The sequence below is a fragment of the Vipera ursinii genome, assembly GCF_947247035.1.
Source record: "Vipera ursinii genome assembly, chromosome: 2".
In the NCBI taxonomy this organism is placed as follows: domain Eukaryota; kingdom Metazoa; phylum Chordata; class Lepidosauria; order Squamata; family Viperidae; genus Vipera; species Vipera ursinii.
Window position 1 is genome coordinate 32,049,892 of NC_139513.1, and position 24,734 is coordinate 32,074,625.

A 24,734-nucleotide genomic window follows, 5' to 3' on the forward strand; every position below is an offset into this window, starting at 1 on the left:
AGTGCAGGTTCGAGTCCCACCAGGCTCAAGGTTGACTCAGCCTTCCATCCTTCCGAGGTAGGTAAAATGAGGACCCAGATTGTTGGGGGCAATAAGCTGACTTTGTAATAATGCCGCTTGGGGGGGGGGGCAAAAGCCCTAATAAGCAGGCATATACATAGAATGAAGGCTATTGCTAAGCACATTGGTTTGTGCTTAAAATTGTAAGCCGCCCTGAGTCTTCGGAGAAGGGCGGGATATAAATGGGATTTTAAAAAAAATATCACCTTATAAGCAGGTCACCACATGACTAAGGTCCTTCCATGTAGAACATGACTAGAGTCGAGGATTAGGTTATAAATGTATCTAATATATTTAATATGACATCAGCGCCCTGTAAGAGTGTGTTGCCAGAGTGAAAACAGGAGGTAACTCAGATGTGGGTTACTGACAGCAGGGATTGTTGATCCAGGAAAGGGTGTAACTGGTGCACAACCCGCAGCTGCACACAAGCCCTCCTGGAGGGGTGGGTGGCTTTCAAAGGTTGTTCTTTTAAACTCTAACTTTTAACTCTAAATGATAAGGTGGTATATACACAATAAGAAGAAAATCCTTTGGAACGCAGGCATATCCAGCACTTTTCTGATCATAATCATAATTTCTTTTCATGTCAGAAAAAGGTGGGGGGGGGCAGCTTTAAAATATGTTTCAGCCAGGTCCTAGGACATAAGAATTGATCCTGTGAACAGTAGCTGGTGCATTATTATGTTCATTGTTCTTCTATCAGTGTGAGAAATCAACTCGGCTGCATGAAGAGGAAGGGATTTTTTCCTTCTGATCTTTGGGAAGGGACCGTATACCGCCAAATTTCTATGGAACGCTATGCTTTTTCTCCTATTACTCGACCGCCTTTTAGCTCACTTTGGCTTATTTTTATCTGAGCTAGGGGGGAAAAAAAGTAATGGTTAGCCTTTGGATGGGAGACTCCGTTGTGGGAGCTACGTTTGGAGCTAGGATTGGTCAGTTATTTCCACAACCCAAAATCACATTGCCTCTACTTCATATGGTGAGAGGGCAATCAGCTTCTTGAAATAGCTTCATCCTATCATACAGCAAAGATTCTTACCCAGCTGTACCACGTCAAATATCTGACTGGCAGGTAGGCAGAGCCAGCCACCACCACAACAACAGCAAATGAGCACGCATCCAACAGGAGCCCAAGAACAACAGTTGCTGCTGCTGCTGCTGCACCATTTGAAAGCAAATGCCTACTTTCTTGCCAGATAAATATGATGTGTATCCAAACCTTCCTTGTTCTGAGTGGATTATGTATGTTCTTGAGATCCAAGAGCTTCTCTATTGATTAAATCCTTGTAGTTTCGTGATGAGTCTATTGATTGAGAGAGCTGCAGACCATACATCCTCTCTTCTCATGCTGGCGAGGCCTGATTTAGATAATGGCAAAAGCGTACTTTAGAGGAGGGGTTCCCAACCCCTGGTCCCTGGACCACTACCGGGCCACGGCATGACAGCAACCGGGCTGCACAAACAAGCAAAGCCCCATCCGCAGGATGCAGGCAGCACACAAAATCACACACCCTGTGGTCTGCAGAAAAATCTCTCTCCACAGAACCGGTCCCTGGTGCCCAAAAGATTGGGGACCTCCGCTTTAGAGGTAATTTTGAGGATTCTGTCTGGTAGATAGTAGCCAACTTTGAGACTTGCCATCTTCAATAGATTTAAGTGTTCAGAGCAGGAGTACACTGCATTATTTCAGCTGATGGTGACTTATATGATAATGATAATAATAATAATAATAATAATAATAATAATAATAATAATAATAATAATAATTAGAAGAAGAAGAAGAAGAAGAAGAAGAAGAAGAAGAAGAAGAAGAAGAAGAAGAAGAAGAAGAAGAAGAAGAATGAGAATGAGAAAAATTACCCCAGACCCCTCATGAGAGCAATGAGACAAATAATAATAAAGTTGGAAGGGATCCTGGAGGTCATCTAGTCCAACCCCCTGCTCAGGCAGGAAACCCTATACCATTTCAGACAAATGGCTGTCCAATGTCTTCTTAAAAACTTCCAGAGTTGGAGCATTCATAGCTTCTGGAGGCAGGTTGTTCCACTGATTAATTGTTCTGTCAGGAAGTTTCTCCTTAGTTCCAGGTTGCTTCTCTCTTTGGGTAGTTTCCATCCATTGCTTCTTGTCCTGCCTTCAGGTGCTTTGGAGAATAGCTTGACTCCCTCTTCTTTGTGGCAGCCCCTGAGATAGTGAAACACTGCTATCATGTCACCCCTCGTCCTTCTCTTCCTTAAACTAGACATACCCAATTCCAGCAACCATTCCTTATATGTTTTAGCCTCCAGTCTCCTAATCATCTTTGTTGCTCTTCTCTGTACTCTTTCTAGAGTCTCAACAACTTTTTTACATCGTAGTGACCAAAACTGGATGCAGTATTCCAAGTGTGGCCTTACCAAGGCATTATAAAGTGATGTTAACTTTTCACATGATCTTGATTCTATCCCTCGGTTAATGCAGCCTAGCACTGTGTTGGCTTTTTTGGCGACTGCTGCACACTGCGGGCTCATATTTAAGTGATTGTTCACTAGGACTCCAAAATACCTCTTACAGTTACTATATTGAGTGAGGTACTACTATATTATACCTGTGCATTTGCTTTTTCTTGACTGTAGCTCACGCCTACAGCTTCAGTGACTCCATCCAGCCACCTCATTCTCTCTCGTCCCCTTCTTCTCTTGCCCTCAACCTTTCCCAGCATTAAGCTCTTCTCCAGTGAGTCCTTCCTTCTCATTAGGTAGCCAAAGTATTTGAGCTTCAGCTTCATGAGCTGGCCTTCTAAAGAACAGTCGGGGTTGATCTTCTCTAGGACTGACTGGTTTGATCGCCTTGCGGTCCAAGGGACTCGCAGGAGTCTTCTCTGTAGATCCTATTACAGTCCTTATTTTGTTTCTCCCACAAAATTCTAAGTATTCTTACTTGTTAAGATTTTCTCAAAAATTAATTACATTTAAAAATTTAACTCTATTTTTTCCATATGAACCATCTAGATACAATAAAACAGTGGAAAAAAAGAAAGGAGAGCAAGAGTAAAGAAACATTAAAAATAACATACTACTTAAAATATATATCCCTCCTAAGCTAATATATATTTGTGTCCAAAATTTCTTATTCTTTTTAACCGTAATTAAAAATATGTTTAATCTTTAAATATTCCATTTAATACATCTGGTCATCTATTCCTTTAACTCTTATTCAAAACATTTTTATCCATTATAATTTTCTTAAATTCAATCATATTTAAAGATGTAAAACATTTCCTTTATCTAAGCCATTTCAACTTTTTTGTATTACTCATATCAAGAAATAGAACAAAAAGGGGGGAAGCATACTACGGTATATTATTTAGGGGATTCATCCCTCTTAGAATGACATACATATTCCAAATCTTTTCTATTTCTTTAACCATATTTAAAGAAATGTTTCTTTTTTAAGTACCGGTATTCTCTCCGGTAGGTCCCATCATATATTTTCTTGATTTCCACTTTGGTCTTTTTCCTTTGCCCATATCTTTCTTAATCAATGTATTTTGCTGAATCAAAAGGTTTTTCCATAAGTTCGTAAATGTTACTGTAGATATAAAAAGTAAATCAGATGAAGTGTCTTTGTACAGGGTTTCTGCCTTTCCATGTTTGTTGAAAATCTTTTTCTTTCTCTCCGCTTTTCTTATCATTTACTTTCTCGCCGATGTTCCTGACATCTCTAAAGTCCATTTTATCCAATCTGTTTTCTTGTCCTCAGATTTATTTTGTAGTCTTAAGGGATAAATTGTTTTTTCCAATTCTTGTGAATTTTTTTCCACTAGGATTACGGTAAATCATGTTTCTTGTTTTGTTAAGTTCCATCTTTAAGTCTCTATTCTCAATTTTATATCTATTTATCTGTTTTATCTGCTCCTTCTCTGTTGTTGTTTTCTGGGAATTTTTTTGCTGTAGCGTTAACTTGGAAATAGATTGGTTTATATTTTCAAAGTTATTTTGGATTTTTTTTGTGGTTTAAAGTCATTGTTGTTTGAATTAGTTGCGGTATACTATATATCTCCTTATGTGGAGTATTTATGTTTTCTTGATATGTTCTTTCTACATGATCCATGATGGCCAAGAATTTGAGTTTTTCTCTTCCTTTCTTTTCTCTGCAAATAGCTTTAGAGACCTGATTAAATAGATATTTGTAATCCAAATAGTTCAAAAAAGGTTTTTTTTCTAAAATTTATAATTCTCTCTTTGTCTACAGCCCATATTATTTTCTTTTCTGTCACAGCTGTTCTTTGCTGTTAAAGCTTTGAAGGTCACAAAGACAGATTAGCTTTTCCCAGGTTTTGCCAAGTCTTATATTAAAATCATAGCTGTCATAGTCTTCATTCACCACTAGGTGTCAGCAACTATTTGTTTTTTAATTTCCAAAATGAACAATTATCTTTAGAATGAGAGTCTTAACAATTCAACAATTTTAGATTTATACAGATTTAACTTTTAAATTTCAGGTTTTATATTTATTTCACTTCCATAAATTTTGATCCTCCATAAAAAGATTAATTTGCCATTTCCGTAGTATAAGGGTGGGGCGGAAATCCCCCTCCTTCCCTTTTGGAAGTATTTTGCTTCTTGGGGATCTTTTCCAGGAAATTAAATATAGAATAGAAAAGAGGAGATCAAATTCCTCAACCAGTTTCAAGCACGCTGTTCACAGTTGTGCTGGTTAATACTTTTGGACTTCGGTTGCAAGTAGCTTGGGCTGGTCAATGCAGTACAGCCAGCCTTTCTCCTGTCAGATTAGAACGCTTTCCCAAAGTCAAACGGTATGACCACCGCCATTCCAGAATTGCTGGAGCACTCTTTTTTCTTCGCCACCTCTCCAGGGTGACTTAGACCCATTTAGGGTCCTCTGGCAGGGCGAAATTAGCTGTGGGGGTGCAGAGAATCTGCAAAACCTCAAAAAGTCACTACTGCGCAAAACTGGAAGTCCTCTTCACTAAATGTAGAACCTTACTTTTTTCACCATTGAATTTCATTTTATTAGATTGCGCCCAATGTTCAACTTTGACAAGGTCCTCCTGTATCTTAAGTCTATTTTTTGGAGTGTTGGCTATTCCTGCCAGCTTGGTGTCATCTGCAAATTTGATGAGTTCCCCATCTATCCCCTCATCCAAATCATTGATGAAGATGTTGAAGAGCACTGGGCCCAGAACAGAGCCCTGGGGCACCCCACTACACACTTCTTGGGCATGGATATTGGGGAAGTTTGTATGGGAAGTGAAGATACTATTATTTCCTTTCATTCCCTTCCCTCTCTCACTCCATCTACACATTGGAAACTTCTGAAGTTAAACCCATGCAGCTGGGATTCAACAGAAGCCTGCTTACTATCCACTTCTGTCTGTACTGTGGAGAATCTAGCCATTACACATGAGGGTGCCACTGCATCAATAGAGCACTCTAATTATGGCAAGAAGAGCATTTGGCCAACAGGTGATCTAAAGGCTCCCAATCAGAATTGAGATGGTTCTATCGCCAAAGGTTCCATAGCTGCAGTAACTAGAGCTTCAACAGAATCCAGACCTGCAGAGCTGTATAGAGACATTTAGCCATTCCTGTTACCTTGCAAATCTCATTTTGCACTAGAAGACAGGCTCTAATAGATTTTGGCATTACTGGCAACTTCATTAAATCATCTGTGTATACAAATGTACTCTTCTTACTCAGCCTGTCAACTCTCCTGATAGGGTTGAGATGATTTGTGGCCAACTGTCATGTTCAGGTCCTGTCGTGGAGAGTAGTAAATCACTACAACTCACTACCAGGAATCATCACCAGCTCCTTAAGCTCTTCTTCACCTTTCTCTTACATGTTTTAGTACTCCTAGAAATGGACTGGCTTCACGCACACAATCCACATGTTCATTGGAAGCACAGTGGCATCCTTCAATGGCCCCTGAATGCAAGACTCATATCCTGCAAGAGGGGGTGGGGTGAGACTCCAATCAATTCAGAAATAAAAAAAAGAACTAGTCATCCTTGCCTTCCAAATATGTTAGATTTCTTAGGGGAAGGAGAAACTCACATCTTGCTTTCTATCGATTTTGTGATTGTATAACCTTATTCCAGGAACATAAATCCCCACGTGGCACCCATACTCCAGCCATATTTATGATTCTTTTTTTTATTGAAAGGTTTTACAATACATTTTTTTAAAATAGAAAAAAACTCCCTCCCCACCCTCCCCTCCCCTCCCCTTCCCCCTCCCCGACTTCCCAGAGCTGAATACAGGGTATAAACTTACAAACTTAAGTTAAAATATGCTAACAACAAAAATAAAACATTAAATTTTATCACACTTTAACTTTCTGTAATCATAACTATATTACTAACAAATAACTAATATTACATCATATAAAACCACTACTTATTCAAATGCTAAGTGAAACTTTTTGGTCCCATATTTATTCTGAATATATTCAATCCATCTTCTCCATTCCACAATATATCTCTGTTGCGATTGTTCTTTCAAATATGCTGAAATCTTTGCCATTTCCGCCAAGTTAGAAACTTTCAAAGTCCACTCTTCTATAGTCGGCAGTTCCTCCTTCTTCCAATATTGCGCTACTAAAAGTCTTGCTGCCGTAATTAAGTTCAACATCAATTTTGTATCTATAACAGTAAAATCTGTAATAATACCCAACAAAAACAACTGCGGAGAAAACCTTATCTTTTTCTTAAATATCTTTTGCATATTCCACCATATTTTAATCCAGAAAGCTTTGACTTTTTTACAAGTCCACCATAAACCATATTTATGATTCTTATCAATAAATTATTTCAAGCAACTCTGTCTTCTTTTTTCCTCACAAAGAATTGTTTCCTAAGTACAGTCCTTGATTACCAGATGTTGAACTCTCTAATCATTAAAGAACCTCATATTGGAATATGAGAAGGTTGTATCTTCAAGAAAGCTTACAAGTTGGACTTCCAAGAGAGCTGACGGTGTCATTCATATGAAAGAGAGGCATACTGCAGATATACCACAGAAATTGCCTGTCACTACGGAAAGTGTGAATATATAACATTGGCCTTCAGATTTGCAATAACTCATCAATCTTTGAGAGATTTATGAGCAATATTTTTCATTATTTCCTGGACAAGTTCTAGCTAGTCTACTTGGAGGATTTGTTTATCCATTCTGGATATCCTGCCTTCCATATGGATCATGTTTTTCACAACTCCTCAAAAGCAGCTTCTACGTTACGCTGGAGAAATGTGACTTTAGTCTGCCTGTCTGGGATATTATTTCAGCTACTGTATTATATCTCCTCTGAAGGAGTTCAGATAGATCTGGTGAAAGTAAAGTCTATTTTATCTTGGGAGCTCCTACACTATCAAAGGTGTATAGTTTCCTTGGGATTTGCCAGTGTTTACTATAAATTCATTTCTGATTTGTCCGTGTCACTGATTCTCTCTCGCATCGCTGGCTCGGCTTGTCCAGAAGGGTATCTCTTTCAGTGAGATTCCAAATGAGCCTTGCATTAACTCAAACAAGATATTCGCTTCTTTGCCTCCCATCCATCTTCTCACTTCTGTGTTAGTCAGGCTGATTTCGCCTTGGGAGTTGCACGTCAGCAATCTGCTCTGAGTTTCCAGGCAACTTCCTCCCTTGTGTATTTTCTTCTTCTCAATAGCTGAACAAAGTTCTCGTAGTTTTAAGAAGGAAGTTTTCTTTTTGACCATTTGAAAAGGCCTATCAAACCTGGAGCCATTTTTTTTCTAAAAATTCTTCGCTCTGCTGTGCTATAGAAGTTAGAACAAACCACAGGAACCTAGAATAATAGTCAACGTCGGTGAGACAGGCTCACCACACATTTCTGGAAGACCTTATTTTGGCTATTGGATGTCACCTGTCTCTGCCCATCATTCATATTTGGGTGGGAAAAATGAGAAGAAAAATGCCAGCTTGCCATAACCTGTTTTAACTTTCGGCATGATCTTTGACATTTTTATCCATAGCAGAGGGCAGGTAGGTAGTCCTCGATTTATTATTGTAATTGAGCCTAGAGTTGCGGTTGTAAGTCATTTCAGTCCTCTGCGAAAGGCATCATAGGACCAGTCCCAATTTTTTGACATTATTTGTGGCAGTTGTGGAGCAATTCAATTTTCCCCAAGGAGCTTTTTTTTTGCCAAAAACTGGAAGTAAACACCAGAAATCAGCAAAAAAAACAACACCTCACAAATCACAGTCATATAACCATAGGATACTGCAAAAAGCCATAAAAATGAGCTGGGGTTGTGATTCCTCACCAGCCAGTGGATCCAGTAGCCGAGTCTGAGGACTCAGATGAGGAGGAGAGGCCTGGAGTGACATTGGAGTCAGAGAAAGGCTCTGAGGAGAACCAAGACTCAGTCAGACGAGGAGCCTGGCCCCTCTACTCATGCTGGGGCAGACACAGCAGTTTTGGGAGCCTGAATTGGACGATGATGAAAAACAGCTGGGGCCAATACAGATGCATGGGGCACAGAGAGGAGAGGCGAGCAAGACACAGGAAGGCAGTGGGGTGGCTCCAGAGGCAAAAGAAGGGCCATTAAGAAGCCACACCCTGGCTGGACTATAAGGGGGAGGTATGGGAGGTGCTGGTTGCCAAAGGCAACTGTTCACGCTGCAGCTTTGTGTTTTGTTGATTGGGCTGTTTGCCTCCAAAGTCTTGGACATTGAGTCAGGTGTGTAAAAATAAAAAAGGGGTTGTTTTTCTTGTGGGTCCTGCCTGGTTCCATGAAGAGGGGTTTTCCTTGTGAGTAAAGCAGTTGAGCAAGTACTTCCATAGGCTGGGACAGAACAGTTGGTTGGCCAAGCAGCCAAAGTGACTGTGGCAGGTGAGGCCACCATAACTTAGAAAATATGTTGTAAGTAGCTTTTGGGAGGTCCATTATAACTGCTAATGGTCACTAGGAAATCATTTATAAGTTGAGGATAAGCTGTAATTGCTATGGAAATAGAAGTAAGACTCACTCCTCCCATTCTCAATCTGGTTTCTGGATCCAGGTTGGTTTCTGATCCTTTCAAATATGCACAGGGTGAACAGTTAGAAAAAGAAGATATTGTAGGCACAGTAGAATTTCTCAGCCCAAAGTTGCTCAGCTCAAGGCTGAGAAACACAAGGTTAAATATGCTTTAAGGTAATAGGAAAGGCAAGAAAAAGAAGCTCTGTAATTAATTTGCTGCCAATGTGAAAAGTGTCTCCACTTTATGTTGATTAAAGTAGATTCATCCTAGTATACCACAAGGATTATAGCTGTGCTCTGTCAAGGGTCTGGCAGGCCTTGGCCCAGTTTGGTGGGGGTCTTGGCATAAAGGAAATATCAGGGTGGGGGCCAGATTAGAGAAATAAAATATCCCAGAAAAAGACAGTTGCACACCATTTATGTATTGCTGCCAAGAAAACTACATGGATGTGTCATGAAGCCATCATTGGTCAAGGATGACATGAAGATGTTACTTTTTCTATTATTTGAAACCATACTTCTGTTGATGCCGTTTAAAATTGCATGTTCCAAGCCACATCACACAAACTTTTGCAGTCAAAGAATATTCAGTATGTTTAACAACTTAATAGACAGCTATCAACACCCTAAATCAGGGGTCCTCGACTGTGGCAACTTTAAGACTTGTGGACTTCAACTCCCAGAATTCCTCAGCCAGTTTTGCTGGCTGAGGAATTCTGGGAGTTGAAGTCCACAAGTCTTAAAGTTGCCAAGGGCGAGGACCCTTGCCCTAAATAACAATTAAACAACATGCCACACACAACCAGGCATGGAGAGAGAGACGTTCCCTGAGGATGGGCTCTAAGACAAGCCCAAAAACTTGGAAAACTAAACCTTTGGTCCCAGTGACCAACTCAGATTGGATCCTGCAATATTCCGGTACCATTTCTTAAGTAATATTATTAAGCCAAGTATTCTGCATATAATTTAGGTGCATTTGCTGTTTATTTCCTAAATGGAAAACTTTGTACTTTTCTCTATGCATTTTCATTCATTTGTTAACAGCTGATTTTGCCTACCCATTAGAACTGGGGGTATTTCTGACTTAGACGTTATTAGCTACCCCCATCAAAGTTGGTGCTATCAATAGATCTGATGCGAGGGCTGTGCAGTTCTTTGCATTTGGAAGAGAAAAGGTGTATCTGCCATATGCCTATTGGCTGCCCTTTGTAGCTAAGATGAGATCCTAAAAAATGACACCTATAGCGGAAGGCATTGCTCATGGGCATTATACATTCTGTGTGGACTGTCGTATGCTCTGAGCTTGTTTGTTTTCTTGCAGATGTTTCATTACCCAACTAGATAACCCCATCTAGTACTGAGGGGTAGTTGGGTAATGAAATATTTGCAAGAAAACCACCAAGCTCAGAGAGCATCAAAGACCCCACAGTTCAATCCTGAGCTACAAAAACTCTCTTCTATTTGTACTGTACATTCTGTAGCATCTTTTTCACTTCACTATTTGAAAAGTAGTTCCCTCACCTCTTCATCCAAGTCATCATGAAGGAGAGTCATCCAAGTCATTACTGAAGGAGAGTAAGATCCAGGACTGAACTCTGCAGCAGCCTGCCTCTCCCAGCTTAATGAGGAACCAATGATGAACACATTTTGAATAAGATTTTTGAACCAGGTTGTATTCTTATCATTGTTATATTGTCCAGCCCACATATTAGATAAATTATACAGTTATTTATTCTGAGAATTGATGATTCTCACAGCTCTAAAAAAAAAAAGCAAAATGGAGGCTTGTAAACGGGGACCAGCTCTGCTGCAGACATTCCCTGAGCACCAATGTCTAATTCCATGTCTTCTGAGCACTGGCAAGAAAAATACTGTTTACTAATTGCTTTCATTTTGAAAATTAAATTAGCAAAAGAATGATGGAGCCATAACAATTGGTGAAAATGGTGTCGTGAATAGTTATTGTAATTATTTAATATGAAAATATCTGTTTTTCATAAGCATTTTTAAATGCTTATGTCGCTTGCAGGCCTGTCATTAAAATGCATAGTATTCAGAACAACTGAAGTCTAGCATAATTTTAGCCAATCATTGAGTAGAGAATAAGGGATTCAATACAGATAAGATTGAAGTTTATTTTTTTTATTTTAATTCCATTTATATCCCGCCCTTCTCCGAAGACTCAGGGCGGCTTACAACCTTAGCAGTAGCCTTCATTCTATGTATATGCCTGCTTATTAGGGCTTTCACACACACACCCAAGCGGCATTATTACAAAGTCAGCTTAATTGCCCCCAACAATCTGGGTCCTCATTTTACCTACCTCGGAAGGATGGAAGTCTGAGTCACCCTTGAGCCTGGTGGGATGCGAACCTGCACTAATTGCAGGCAGCTGGTGTTACTTAAGGAGGCATTAGCCCACTGCTCCACCAAATGCTTTCTAGTTTGCATTTAACATCTCAGTTTAATCAAGAACTGTTGAACCAAAGTCTCAAATAATGCCTGGTTTTTCGTTAAGTGGAAATCTCACAGTGGATAACTAGATGCTTGTGGATGTTTCCAACCAAACATTGTAGGAGATCCTCCTCTCCTACTATTGTTGCCATGCATTTGATATATGGAGATAGCCTTCCCTCAAAGCAGAACTAACATCAAGGCATTAAGTCAAATGCCTGCCAGTAGATCTTCCATGAATTTATCCAACTTGCTTTTAAAGCCATCCAGGATAATAGTCGTCATCCTATCATGTGGTAATGAATTCCAATAGTTAATTATGTGCTGTAGCAAGAAGTCCTTTCTTTTACCTGTTGTAAATCTCCTTCCAGCAAGCTAGACCAGTAAGCTACTCCAGTTGTATTTTTTGTGGAAGAACCGGACTCCAGGGATTCCCAATCCCTGGGCCGCAGCCCACTATTGGCCCACAGCCGATTTGGAACTGGCCCATGTGATTGGCAGGCACTTGCGCTCACACACAAAGCTCTACTCATACAAATGGAGCTTCACGCACGAGCGCAAGCACCCTTCGCTCATGAGAATGGAGCTTTGTGCAAGTGGTAGGCGCTTGCTCAAAGTGCCATTCGTGCGAGCGAAGCTGTGTGCATGTACACCTGCCACTCCCCCACGCCAGGCCACCCAAGCTGGAAAGATTGGGGACCACTGACTTACTCCATACTGTGCATGATTCATTTACTTTGATCATATCTTCCTTCAGTTGTCTTTTCTCTGTGCAAAAGGACCTCAGATATTGTTTTAAAGTAGATGTTTCAGCCCTCTTTTTCTTTTAATGCCCTCTTTATCACTGTTTCTACTGTTTCCTTTTTCGAATTTCTCCGATACGGATTTACCAACAGTTTATATAAAGGCATTCCACTGATGACAGTTCCTTTTTCCTTGGCTTCACAGCCATCACACACAAATTCTACAACTTCAGTTAAGCTAGCTACAGTTTCACCAAGATTTTTCCCCCCCCAAATGATTATAGATAAACTCAGTCCCCATGTATATACGTGAAGTTAAGATATTTTCCCCCAATGAGATAGTTTTACACTTACTTAAATTGAACTGCGTATGCCGTTGAGATGAATATTCATCTAATTTAAGAGATCTGTCTGGAACGCTTCACATTTCGTTTTTCACCACCCTGAATACTATGATGTCATCTGTGGATTTGGCCAGCTCAGTGTTAGTCTCTACTGTATATCATGATCATTTATGGACACAGATCTTTGAGAAACTCTATTTCTTGTTTCCTTCCTTTCTCTGAGAATATTGCCCCTCTCTTTTGATTCTTTGAGCTTTTTAAGCTGATTACGAATGAATGAACCTTTATTGTCAAAGTACAACCATGTATACATTGAGATTGGCTGAGCCTCCCTTCGTGCCCCCACCCCCAACTCACAGTGACACAAACCCTCCATCTTATTACACCAGGTGAGCTAATTGCACAACACACTGGCCTCGCAAGTCAATCATGCATAAAGTTTATAAAATTGTTTCCCGTTCAAAAGCCTAACAGCCCATGGATAGAAGCTGTTCTTCAGCCTGTTGGTACGGCTGGCTATACTCCTATATCTCCTACCCGATGGTAAGAGAGTAAAGAGGTACCATCCAGGGTGTGAGTCATCCCTGAGAATTTTCCTCACTCTTCCAAGGCAGCGAGCCCTGGCGATGTCATCCAGTGGTGTCAGGGGACAGCCCACAATGTCTTGTGCTGTGCTCACCATCCTCTGTAATGCTTTCCTATCCGAGGCTGTCAGACCAGCATACCAAACCACAATACAGTGTGAGAGGACGCTCTCTATAGTAGACTGGTAAAAGAGGGTCATTAGTCGTTGTTCTACCCTGTTCTTCCGCAAGACCCTGAGGAAGTAGAGTCTCTGTTGGACCTTTCTGGCTACCTGGGTTGTATTGACTTTCCAGGTAAGATCTTCGCAGAGATAGACTCAGTGAAAGGAAAGCTTATGTTACCCTGTTCCAATTTCAAGACAGGGTTGTCTATCTGTTGCTTTTGTCTGCAGGAAAGGCAGTTGCCAATCCAGCATCCTTCATGGTAGCCTTCTTGTTGTCTTTCAGCATCTCTTCCATTCTTTGTTGTCTAGTGGCCCAACCACCCTCTATGGCAATTTCTTGGATGGGGTTTTCTGTTTTGTTTTGAACATATGTTTAAAAGCTTCTGATAGTTTTTCTTAATGGTTTTTTTTTACTTAGGTTCTTTTTCTACGTGTCTTATTACCATCTGCACAATATTTCTGCCAGGACTTTTGTTCCTGTTTTATTCTCCTCATTAGGACAGGCTTCTCATTTTCTGCAGGAAGCCTTCATAACTTTTACAGTTTCCCAGCTACTTCTACTACTGAAAGGGGGGGAAAAGGCCTGTTGGCCTCTTCCTAGATTTGGTTGGCTCATTCTGATACTGTACAATATATTCCTGATAAGTCTCAAAAATTGAGGGACCAGGTGAAGATACCGTGAAGACATTTAAACCCTTGACTTCATTTTTCAGATTCTTTCACCAGCCCCCTCATTTTTTGGAGGTTTCTATTTTTTACAAGGGAAAAAAAGGACAATGAAACTTCCTAGTTTGAGTATGTAAATTAACAGCTATTGAATGTGATTTCCAGATATAATGTGCAGTAATGGTTTTACAAGCTGGAGGAGGCCGTAAAGTCACACGCTTCTCACCACTATTGTGGGTTCACAGCCTCTCCCTTATGGAATGTCAGCACGTAACCACTGCATAATTAAAATGCTTTGTTCAGTTCTTTCAAGAAAGCTTTCCATTCTCTTCTTCTTAAATTAATGTAAGGAAGTTATGGTTCTGAGCCATATTTCATGGACATCCCTCTCTTCAGATATATTACATAGAATAATATAGAATATGGAAAGTGTAGAGAAGAACATGCAAAGAAAAACCAAATGCACATGTACACTATAGGTGGTACCTCCTATATAAATATAAACCTCCCATCACAATTAAAATAAGGGCTCCAAGAAAATCTGCAACTTTTAAAAGAACAAGTTTGGGACTTGTTTCTCATGGACATTAACAAGATTGAGAAATCCTTGAGAAAAAGAGAATCTGGACAGACTCGAACACTAGGCGCTAACTAACAAAATGAAATTCAATGGTGAAGAAAGCAAGGTTCTACATTTAGGCAAGAAAAACCAAATGTACAGGTATAGTATAGGTGGTACCCTGCTCAATAGTAGTAACTGTGAGAGGGATCTTGGAATCCTAGTGGACAATCACTTAAATATGAGCCTGCAGTGTGCAGCAGTCACCAAAAAAGCCAACACAGTTGTGGGCTGCATTAACAGAGGGATAGAATCAAGATCATATGAAATGTTAACATCAATTTATAATGTCTTGGTAAGGCCACACTTGGAATACTGTATCCAGTTGTGGTCACCACGATGTAAAAAAGATGTCGATACTCTAGAAAGAGTACAGAGAAGAGCAACAAAGATGATTGGGGGACTGGAGGCTAAAACATATAGGGAACGGTTGCTGGAATTGGGTATGTGTAGTTTAACAAAGAGAAGTGTAAGGGGGGACATGATAGTGTTCCAATATCTCAGGGGCTGCCACAAAGAAGAGGTAGTCAAGCTATTCTCCAAAGCACCTGAAGGCAGGACAAGAAGCAACAGATGGAAACTAATCAAGGAGAAAAGCAACCTAGAACTAAGGAGAAATTTCCTGACAGTTAGAACAATTAATCAATGCAACAACCTGCCTCGAGAAGTTGTGAATGCTCCAACACTGGAAGTTTTTAAGAAGAGACTGGTTAACCATTGGTCTGAAATGGTATGGGGTTTCCTGCCTGAGCAGGGGGTTGGGCTAGATGACCTCAAGGATCCCATCCAACTCTGCTATTCTGTTCTCTTCTGTTCTGTTTTCTAAAAGAGAGATGGGAGAGTTCAGAGCAACACTGCTCTTAACTTTGGGATAACTCCACCAAAATCAGTCCAAGGCCCCAACTGTTTTTCCTAAAGGGTCATAAACTTTTCAAAGAAAAATATTTCTTGAGCCTCAGAGGTGAACTACGATTACTAATATAGCCACTCCACCCTCTGCACTAGCTCATGATGTGCAGCTGCAGTATGAGTGATATGAATCCTGATGGCCAACCAAAGGATCACTGCAGCAATGCTGGAGAAGGGTTTTGAATGATAAAAATGACAGTGTTCATAAAAACGATAGTGTACACAACTTTAAGACTTGTGGACTTCAACTCCCAAAATTCCATAACCAGCTATGCTTGAAATCCAGTAAGTTTTAAAGTTGCCAAGATTGGACACCCCTAGTATACCCTATTGACCCTGGGGATGTGGCCAAGGGGATCCTCATTATCTGATATTCTCAGGGACAATGGGTTAAGAATTTTTCAAGAGCATCTGAAAGCCTGTCCTGATATGTCCATGAATCATGAATTCCTATCTTAAAATAACTATTGGGGGGGGGGATGTGATTTTTATCAGTAGCTTATTAGTGCCATCTAGCGTTCATCATTAAGATATATTTATTTCTGTCACTTAAGAGTGTAGGGGAAAACGATTCAGAGATTCAACAGTTAGTTTCACCAACATGGTATATCCTTTCACCTGACTTCCCCTTAGAACTGGTACTGTATATATTTACACTTGAGTTTTCCTCATCAATTTATCATTGCTGAGTTATGATCTCTATTCTGGCCGTTCCTTAATATTAGAAATAATTTGCTGTGGTTGCAGTGATTTCTTCCTGAGCTGAAAAACCCATATGATGATCTATACTCCCACATTTATAAAATACATTTATAAAATATAGACTTCCACAAAGTGCTTCATACCTGTTGCACTACAGTTAGCAGAAATACCCTACCAATAAGTGCAATTCTGGGAAATCATTTCCAGTCTGTGGGGGGCGGAAACCTGTCATAGTATTATTTTTGCAGTGACTCAAGCATGGATTAGCCTCACTATTACATAGAGGAATCCATAGTTCTGGGATACTGCAGGTTAGATGCACAGACAATCGTTTTAATAATAATAATAAGTTGGAAGGGACCTTGGAGGTCATCTAGTCCAACCCCCTGCTCAGGCAGGAAACCCTATACCATTTCAGGCAAATGGCTGTCCAGTCTCTTCTTAAAAGCCTCCAGTGTTGGAGCATTCACCACCTCTGGAGGCAGGTTGTTCCGCTGGTTAATTGTTCTAACTGTCAGGAAGTTTCTCCTTAGTTCTAGGTTGCTTCTCTCCTTTACTAGTTTCCATCCGTTGCTTCTTGTCCTGCTTTCAGGTGCTTTGGAGAATAGCTTGACTCCCTCTTCTTTGTGGTAGCCCCTGAGATATTGGAACACTGCTATCATGTCACCCCTCACCCTTCTCTTCGTTAAACTACACATACCCAATTCTAGTTTTTCAGTTATGACTTTTAGGATCCAGAGGAAAATGTCAACTGGCAGGAACTAAAAAATGTGCCTTCTCTGCTGTAGACCCTGCCCTCTGAGGTATTCTCCTGTCAGAGTTGAGGATTACCCCAGCCCTGCTGGCTTTCTGTAGAACTTTGAAGGCCTGGGTTTGTACCAAGCCTGAGGCCCATAGGGTGTGAAGGGCCCTGCTTCTTGGCTACACTGTAATCTAGAATGAGATTTTTTTTCTTGACTGCCATATATATTTAATTTGTATTGTACTATAACAGTTTTACGATTGTTTGCTGCTCAGAATCACTTGCCTGAGATAGGCAACTGTAGAATTTGAATGAATGAAAGTTGGATGATAGAGAGATAGGTAGACGAACACAGACAGACAGAGCAATATGTGCCTTTCAGATTCAATTGTTAGGCAATTTGTTGTTAAATCTGAGAAAGGGAAATGTGCATCTAGATTCCTTGCCTGACACATAAATTGTTAACTAAATTTAAGAGGTCAAAAGGAGCGTTTCATTCTGAAAATATACCTACTCAGGTAGCAATATTCATAGTACTTTTGCTGACAGACATAGCATGGTTGATAATTGTTGCATTTTGTTAAAAGAATGTAAGGCAATTATGCCATCTTTGTGATTCTGGTTATTCTGGTTATTTTATTTATGCCTGGTCCACTGGATCCAGTGGTGGGATTCAAATATGTAAACAACCAGTTCTCTGTGTGGATGCCTCTTCCGGAAGTCCATTCTGGCCTGGGCAACAAAAAAATAGCTACTGGTTCTGTCGAACTGGTGCAAACTGGCTGAATCCCACCACTGACTGGATCTCTGTTAATTATATTTTCTCTTGCTGTGATACAAAATGAAAATTTCAAAAACAAAAGCATGGTCGGAGGAGCTTAAGCTCCTCTTTAAGCAACTCTCTTCAAATTCCTCTTTGGTAATTCTTGAGGCAATAGAGATACAAGCACCCTAGAAACTGCATGACTGAAATTCTAGATTTAGATGTTTACAAGTTTATATTGTCAGAATGTCACAATAAGCGTACGTATGTAGACACTCAGCTGAGTACAATTCAAGATCAAGTCTGACTCCAAAATTATCTTTTTATACAATTCTCTGGTAACTTGTCTCATCTCATATCCTACCAGCATATCATGTTTCTTTTTCTCCTTTTGTCTAGTTTGCAGCACCCCTCCTGTCAATATGAAAGTGAAACTCGTTAACAGAACAGCCTTGCTGGTGACCTGGAATCAACCAGAGATTATCTATCACCCACCCATTATGAACTATATGATTTCCTATAGTTGGAGTAAAAACGAAGATGAAAAGGAGAAGACGTTCACTAAGGACAGTGACAAGGACCTGGTAAAGCTACAGCCATCTGACATTGCCATTAGTGTTAAGATAACCTCACTTTCTCTGTCCTCAGTTGAAATTATGGATATAAAATGTCTAGGGGCTTAAACTGATTTTTCAAATTTGCATTGAGTTCCATTAACAACATGGATGGCATTGAGAACTGAACCCATTTCATAATAAGAAATCACCTTAATCTCATTCTTTCTGTGAATGGTTTAGAACAGCATAGAGCCTGTATATCAGGAAAGTTCTAAGAAGTTGCCCCTTAGGAATCCAATTTAGATGGTTGTATTAAAAATCTATGTTTTCTCCCTACACTTTATCTGGAATGTCTCTCTGAGAAGATTTCCTTAAAGGGAAGCTACTGGTAGTGATCTTACAAATTATTGGCAGTACCCTGGGCCTGTTCCAAGTTCACCTTATTTATAGGGTTAATATGATTGTGTAATGAAAAAACAGCTAAGATTTAACAGGATACATGAGCACAAGTCATGGAAATACACATGTAGGTTGAAATATCAATCCAGAGACAAACAACTTCAAAAGTCCTTAAAATTCCCTGACAATTACAAAAGTCCTTAAAATTTGATGTGTAAAGAAGGAGAATGACACATTCCATTTTGTGAGGGCTCAGTTAATCAAAGAAAGTCTCTGGAATAATGTAATCAGTCATTGTAGATGCACATAAAAACTGCAGCCCCAGTGAGTTAAATTTCTAATGACAGTTATCTTTTCTCCTTTGCAAATACATCCTCCTTGGGTGCCATTCAGTTTTAGAATAATATGTCTCTTATTCTTTCTTAGATTAAGGCACTTTTTTACTCAATTTTTCATTTATGCTTTCAATTCCCCCCCCACACACACGCACACGTGAAGTTGTTATCGGGGGGGGGAGGAATCTAGTGCTTCATGAAATCATGAAGCAATCATGCAGAAGGAGATGTAGCGGTTAGGGCTTTATCATTTTAAACTTGTCATCCTTTCCCCCCCCCTTAAGAGAGAGATGTTTTTTTATCCTTTTAATGAATAATAAAGACAGCGAACATTAATCATGAGAATTATTTAGTCACAAATGCTGGAACATTTTCCAAGGTGTATCTGTGGCCCATTATCAATTCCTTGGGTTCCTTCAAGATTGATTGCTTAGCTGTTAGGAATGCTAGACTAATTGGCATTCAGAAGCCAGGCTTTCCAGCCAACTCCAGTCTGTGGCCAATCCAAATGGATGTTTCTATTTTAACTGGCTGTTTCAGCTGTTACACAGGCATATTTCCTTTCCTGTACCTCCTGTGTGTTATCCCCCCAAAGATTACTCCCACAGTCTTGGAAAGAAAATAAAAAGTAGGATGCAAACTTTCTCACCTTCTGTGGGCAATCAGGCTATGAGAGAGTGGCAAGACCAGTCTCCTAAGCTGGTCAGTCTTGTTCCTGACGTAGCATGTGTTCATTCTAGTTCATCCACTTGCAAGGCTCTTTCATCCCACTTCTGCATTAATTTCAGTTTCTTTTAACCCTCATAAATTTTGCATTTAAGTACACATTTTTTCCCCAAACAGCTTGTCTTTCTCATGGTATTGTACAATTAAGTACGTTATACACTCCTTAAATCCATGCTGGGGCATTTTTGCTGAATTACCCTAGTCAGAGAACTACAGTATAAAATCCAAAGGAGCGTTCTTTTTCTTCCCACAAAAACTAAATAATTGTTTCTTTTGGTCAGCCATTTATTTATTTTTTTGCATATGAATTTAAGGAACTTGTAAAAGGACCCTAAATTCTTTTTGAAAATAACAGTTTAAAGGAAGAATTTCCTTTCACGTTTCCTTTGTCCAGTTCAGCGTTCAGTTATTGGACGATTCAGAGAAAGCCTGTAGAATCAGCTACAAGGTTTAGCAGGAAGGAAAGGCATGACGGCCTGTGCATTATGTCATCATTGTGACATCATTACACAATTGAGACAGGTCTGTGACAGATGTCAGAACCCGAGTATATATAACTACATCAATTGTGAGATGATGATGTCATGATGCATGTGTCAACTTTTTGATGTCTTGGTGACTTGTTCTGGAAGCCTAAGAGACCAGGTAGAATTATTCCTTGGCTGAAATAAACCATAATAACCCAGACAAGGATCTAATAAACTTGACATCACTTTGAAATTCTGCATCTTTTCAGATTTTTCTTGTACTAGCTGTTGAATCAGAGACATAAACTGTATTAGAAAAGCATGTTGATGCTTTGCATTAAATGATCCATAGAGCCAGTATTTGTGTAGTAGTCAAAATGTTAGACTAGAAGGAGACCCAGGATCCAGTTCCCCCAACCATGCAAACCTATGGCGACTTTGGTCCTGTGACTCACAGCATAACCCATCTCACAATTGTGGTGGTTGTGATTGGAATTAACTAGAGGAGATGGCATCATGTATGCTCATGAATGAAAAGTAGAGTATAAATTAATCAAGAATGAAGGCAAATATAAATAAAGCATTATAAATCTAATAGGTCCTCATGGCCAAGAGAGATGAATCCAGATCAATCTCCCATATAGCCATTTTTTTTTCCAAACAGCAGTATCAGTCGAATTTCTTCAAACATTTGTAAGCACACTTTTGTGCCTGTTGTACTCTACAAGGAAATAGACCGGGGGCCCTTCGGATGCCACTAAATTAGAATTTCATCATTCACCCTAGGTAATGCTGACCAAGGCTGCTAAAAATTGTGGTTCAGCAATTTCTGGTTGGGAAGAGAAATTTGGAATGTGATGCCACTATCAATGTCTCCTACAACGTGTTCAGTACTCGGATCTAAAGCAGGCATGGTGTTTTGAATCTTGAGTGGGCATCGTCCCTGTTAGAGCCATATCTTTTCTTTTCCTTTTTTTTTACCCAGTATTTACAAAGAGTTCAGCAAGCATTAAGGAAGGAGTAACAGGGCAGATGCACCCTGTCACTATCTCTGTAATGCTTCTTGTTTTCAAATGCAGATTTTCCTAAGAACATGCAGCTATGCACATCCAAGAGAAAGTATGAATTCTTCAAAAAAAAAAAAAACCCCACCCCAAAACAGTGCCTATAGACATATTGAAGCTAGCCACGTTAGATCCATGTTATTTTTGCCAGCTTCAGATATTGCTGGCAACTAAATACTGTACATCTCTAATATCTTCCCATAATGACTTAGTATTCAGATTCCTAACGTAGGAACATGCAGTCATACCTCAGTACTTGACTGCTTTAAAATCCATTGAATTTGGTACTCGGTGCATTTTGATGTGAAAATGTTGTCCTGGTAATCCTTGTTTGGTATTCGACATGCAGGCTAGAACTTGTTGGTGTCAGGTACCTTGTGACTCGCTACCCTTTTCAGCCGAAACAAAGGGTCCTGTGTTAAGTCACGTGGTTTGTTTGGTCCTCATCGTTTTTAGTAGTCATTGTGTCTCCCAGACCCAATTAACGATGAGTACCAAGGTGCCACCGTATATGGGGACAGATATTTGCTGCTGCCTCTTCTTTCATCAGCAGATGCCCTTATAATATTATGAAATTTGGCTAACTTGGCTTGAATCATTATTCAAATCATTTTATTTCCAATTTCATTGGGGGTTGTTTGCTTATTTTGCAGAAAGGGTAATCCTTCTTCCTGTCCAAAGTGTGACATTGCGTTGATTTCTCTGTCCTTTGGCACTATTTCTTTACTATGGACTTTCTCTCTATTCAAATAAACTTACCATTTCCATAAAATGTATTCAAGTATTTTTTTATGTTTTACAGACTGATCATTCAGCATCCTGTTGGGAGGGATAAAACTGAATAACATCTATTTTTTTTAAACAGAAAGCCATCATTAGCCATGTCTCACCTGACATCCTTTATCTGTTCAGAGTTCAAGCAGTTTGCCGAAATGACATGCGCAGTGATTTTAGCCAGACAATGCTCTTTCAAGGTAACACCATCCAAAATTCCTATACCCCTGTAACGTTCTCTCAGCCAACAAAAGTATATAGGAAAAAAATAAGTTTGCAAGCAGCTGTAGGACTTAGGATCTGTGCTTACCTCCAACTGTGCTTACATCTACTCAAGGCAAGTAGAAACATAGCTTAAGGGAGAAAACCCATCCTCTTCTGGTCAGAATGTTAATTGTTCCGCGACAGACTTTTCATTATTTAAGTTATAGTATCATGAGCTCACAAGATACTGAATTTCCTTCCAAGCTTGGAGTCTTATTCCTAGTGGAATGGAAGTGAGCAGTATTCATCATTGTTGGCTACTCATGTACACTGGGAGTTTGGAGCCAGTGTGCATTTGCAGCCATCGCTTCCTGTGGTTCAGTGGCCTGAGTAAAGATGTATTTTTACATTCAATTATCTCTGTGCTTGAGGATCATCTCAGTAGGGAGGAATTCCTTGCTCTACTTTCCCTAAGCTGTATTTGCATCCTATATGTGATCTTGCTTAACTACAACACTACCATTAAGTTAAATACCTTTAGCTCTATTAGCCTTTTTATAGTTCAATGTCACTGAGGACTCACGATAGAGTAGATGCTACGTGAATTCTAACAAGCACAGTGCCAGATCCAGGAAGCAGCAAGCTTCTAATTTCCCAGGAGATTTATAACAAGGATATGTAACCATCTTGAAAAGGTGCTCCTGGAAGGCAAGGATTTTCTTAACTGTAGAAAGTTGAAAAGCAAAAGTCACAGAAGATTCCATGTATACATTGAAATACCCTGGTGTGCACAGAGGTTTTTGGATTTCATTCAGCAGCTCCCAAAAGAAGCAAGGTTCAAGTTCCCACAAATAGAAAGAACTCTAAGTGATTTTGGGTTACTCATTATCTCTTAGGCCAATTTACCTCAGCATGTTATTGTATGAATATACTGTAAGGGAAAGGTACCTCACAGAGAAAAGATGGATGTAACAAATAAATAAATTCTGATTTTTTTCTTTCATATGTGACTGAGTGAAGCAGACAGCAGAATTGATGTTCCTACTGTTCTTTTATCAAGGACATGAATAGCTTGATGGATTTTTGTCACATCCCAAGTCTATCTAAGTAGTGTAATTGGTTTGAAATAAATGGGCCTGTCATGCTTAAAAACAGGGAAATGTTAGCTTGGAAAGGAAAGAAGGATTCCTTTGGTACAGAATTACATCAGTTAATCCTGGTTCTTTATTTTGGATTTTCTATCATGTTAAAAATGCACCACAAGAGATTCTTCAGCCCTGTTTTTAATGGGACTGGTAGTAATCTATGCAGAGCACAGCTACTTTCATTGAGAATTAAAGTATTTAAATCAGGAAGGAGAACATTTTGATTTCATGGGTGTTTATGATGCTGCTCGCATTGAAGCTCCAAAGTCAGGATGATCAAGGTCAATTGCTCAATTTTAATTCCAGAAACAGTGGTTTGAAGACCAATCTAGGTCTCTAACAACATCTTCTAGTTACCTAATACCTGTAATTTCTGTTGCTCCCCAATAGTCCATTGATTAATTTACTTAATCTTGTTTATGTAAAAAAGCACAGTTATAATATGTTTTTGTTTAAGGTTTTAGAATTTATAAATTGTGGCTTATAATTTTATTTTGTTTATATGGAAACCTTTAGATGTAGTGAACTGTCCATTATATTGTGAGCATCAAAATGTAGCGTCTTCTATCCGGTTTTACAGCCTGCTTAGTTTAACAAGGAGCACAGTACCAAATTCATTAAGATTGCTTTCATGGCACTTATCTTAAATTGTCTCACTGTGTGTTTTGTAGAGTTAATTGGCACTCGGATTTAAATAGCAAGGCGCCTGTTTATTTTTAAAGCCGATTTCCGCAATCTACAGCCTCTTGATCTGTTGGGACTGCAGCTTCCTAAATTCCAAATATATTTAGAGGCTGGGAAAGTCTACTCTGGAACTTATAGGCTGGTAGAGAAATAAAGGAGGTTAAAAATAACAGGAAGGTATTTTGGTTGAGGATAAAAATCCAGTTATATGGATTTATGAGTTTTAGAAATATAAGTATGGGAAAAGCAAACTTTAAAAAACTTCACAGATCAGTTAAGAATCATTTATTTGTACTACTACTGTTATTCTTCAGTAGGAGTAGTTCTAATATTTAACAGTCTCAATGGGATTTTTAAAGCTCTGAGAGCATCAAGGACCCCACAGTTCAACCATCAGCTACAAATACACTCTCTTCTTTTGATTTTAAAGTATTTCTTTGTTATAGATTCTAAATTAATGTTTGGCAAATACTTTATGGTTTTATAATCAAACCTTCTTTTCTCTTCCCCTCCCTCCCTCCCTCCAGATAACACAACTCGAATTTTTGAGGGGACCAGAATAGTAAAAACAGGAGTGGTAAGTGAGATGATTCACTAAAATGATTGTAAAGCATTTATAACATCTTCTCCAGCAGGT

General features: G+C 39.4%; 1 protein-coding gene across 1 annotated transcript in view; it reads left to right on the forward strand.

Annotated features, from left to right (window-relative positions):
* PTPRG (protein tyrosine phosphatase receptor type G) overlaps window positions 1-24,734 on the forward strand; it is a 716,833-nt gene that overhangs the window by 590,588 nt on the left and 101,511 nt on the right. Inside the window, exons 9-11 of the mRNA XM_083356115.1 lie at window positions 18,142-18,326; window positions 22,156-22,264; window positions 24,625-24,674. Of these exons, the coding sequence (XP_083212241.1) occupies window positions 18,142-18,326; window positions 22,156-22,264; window positions 24,625-24,674 (344 nt within the window). The remainder of the gene's footprint in view (window positions 1-18,141; window positions 18,327-22,155; window positions 22,265-24,624; window positions 24,675-24,734) is intronic.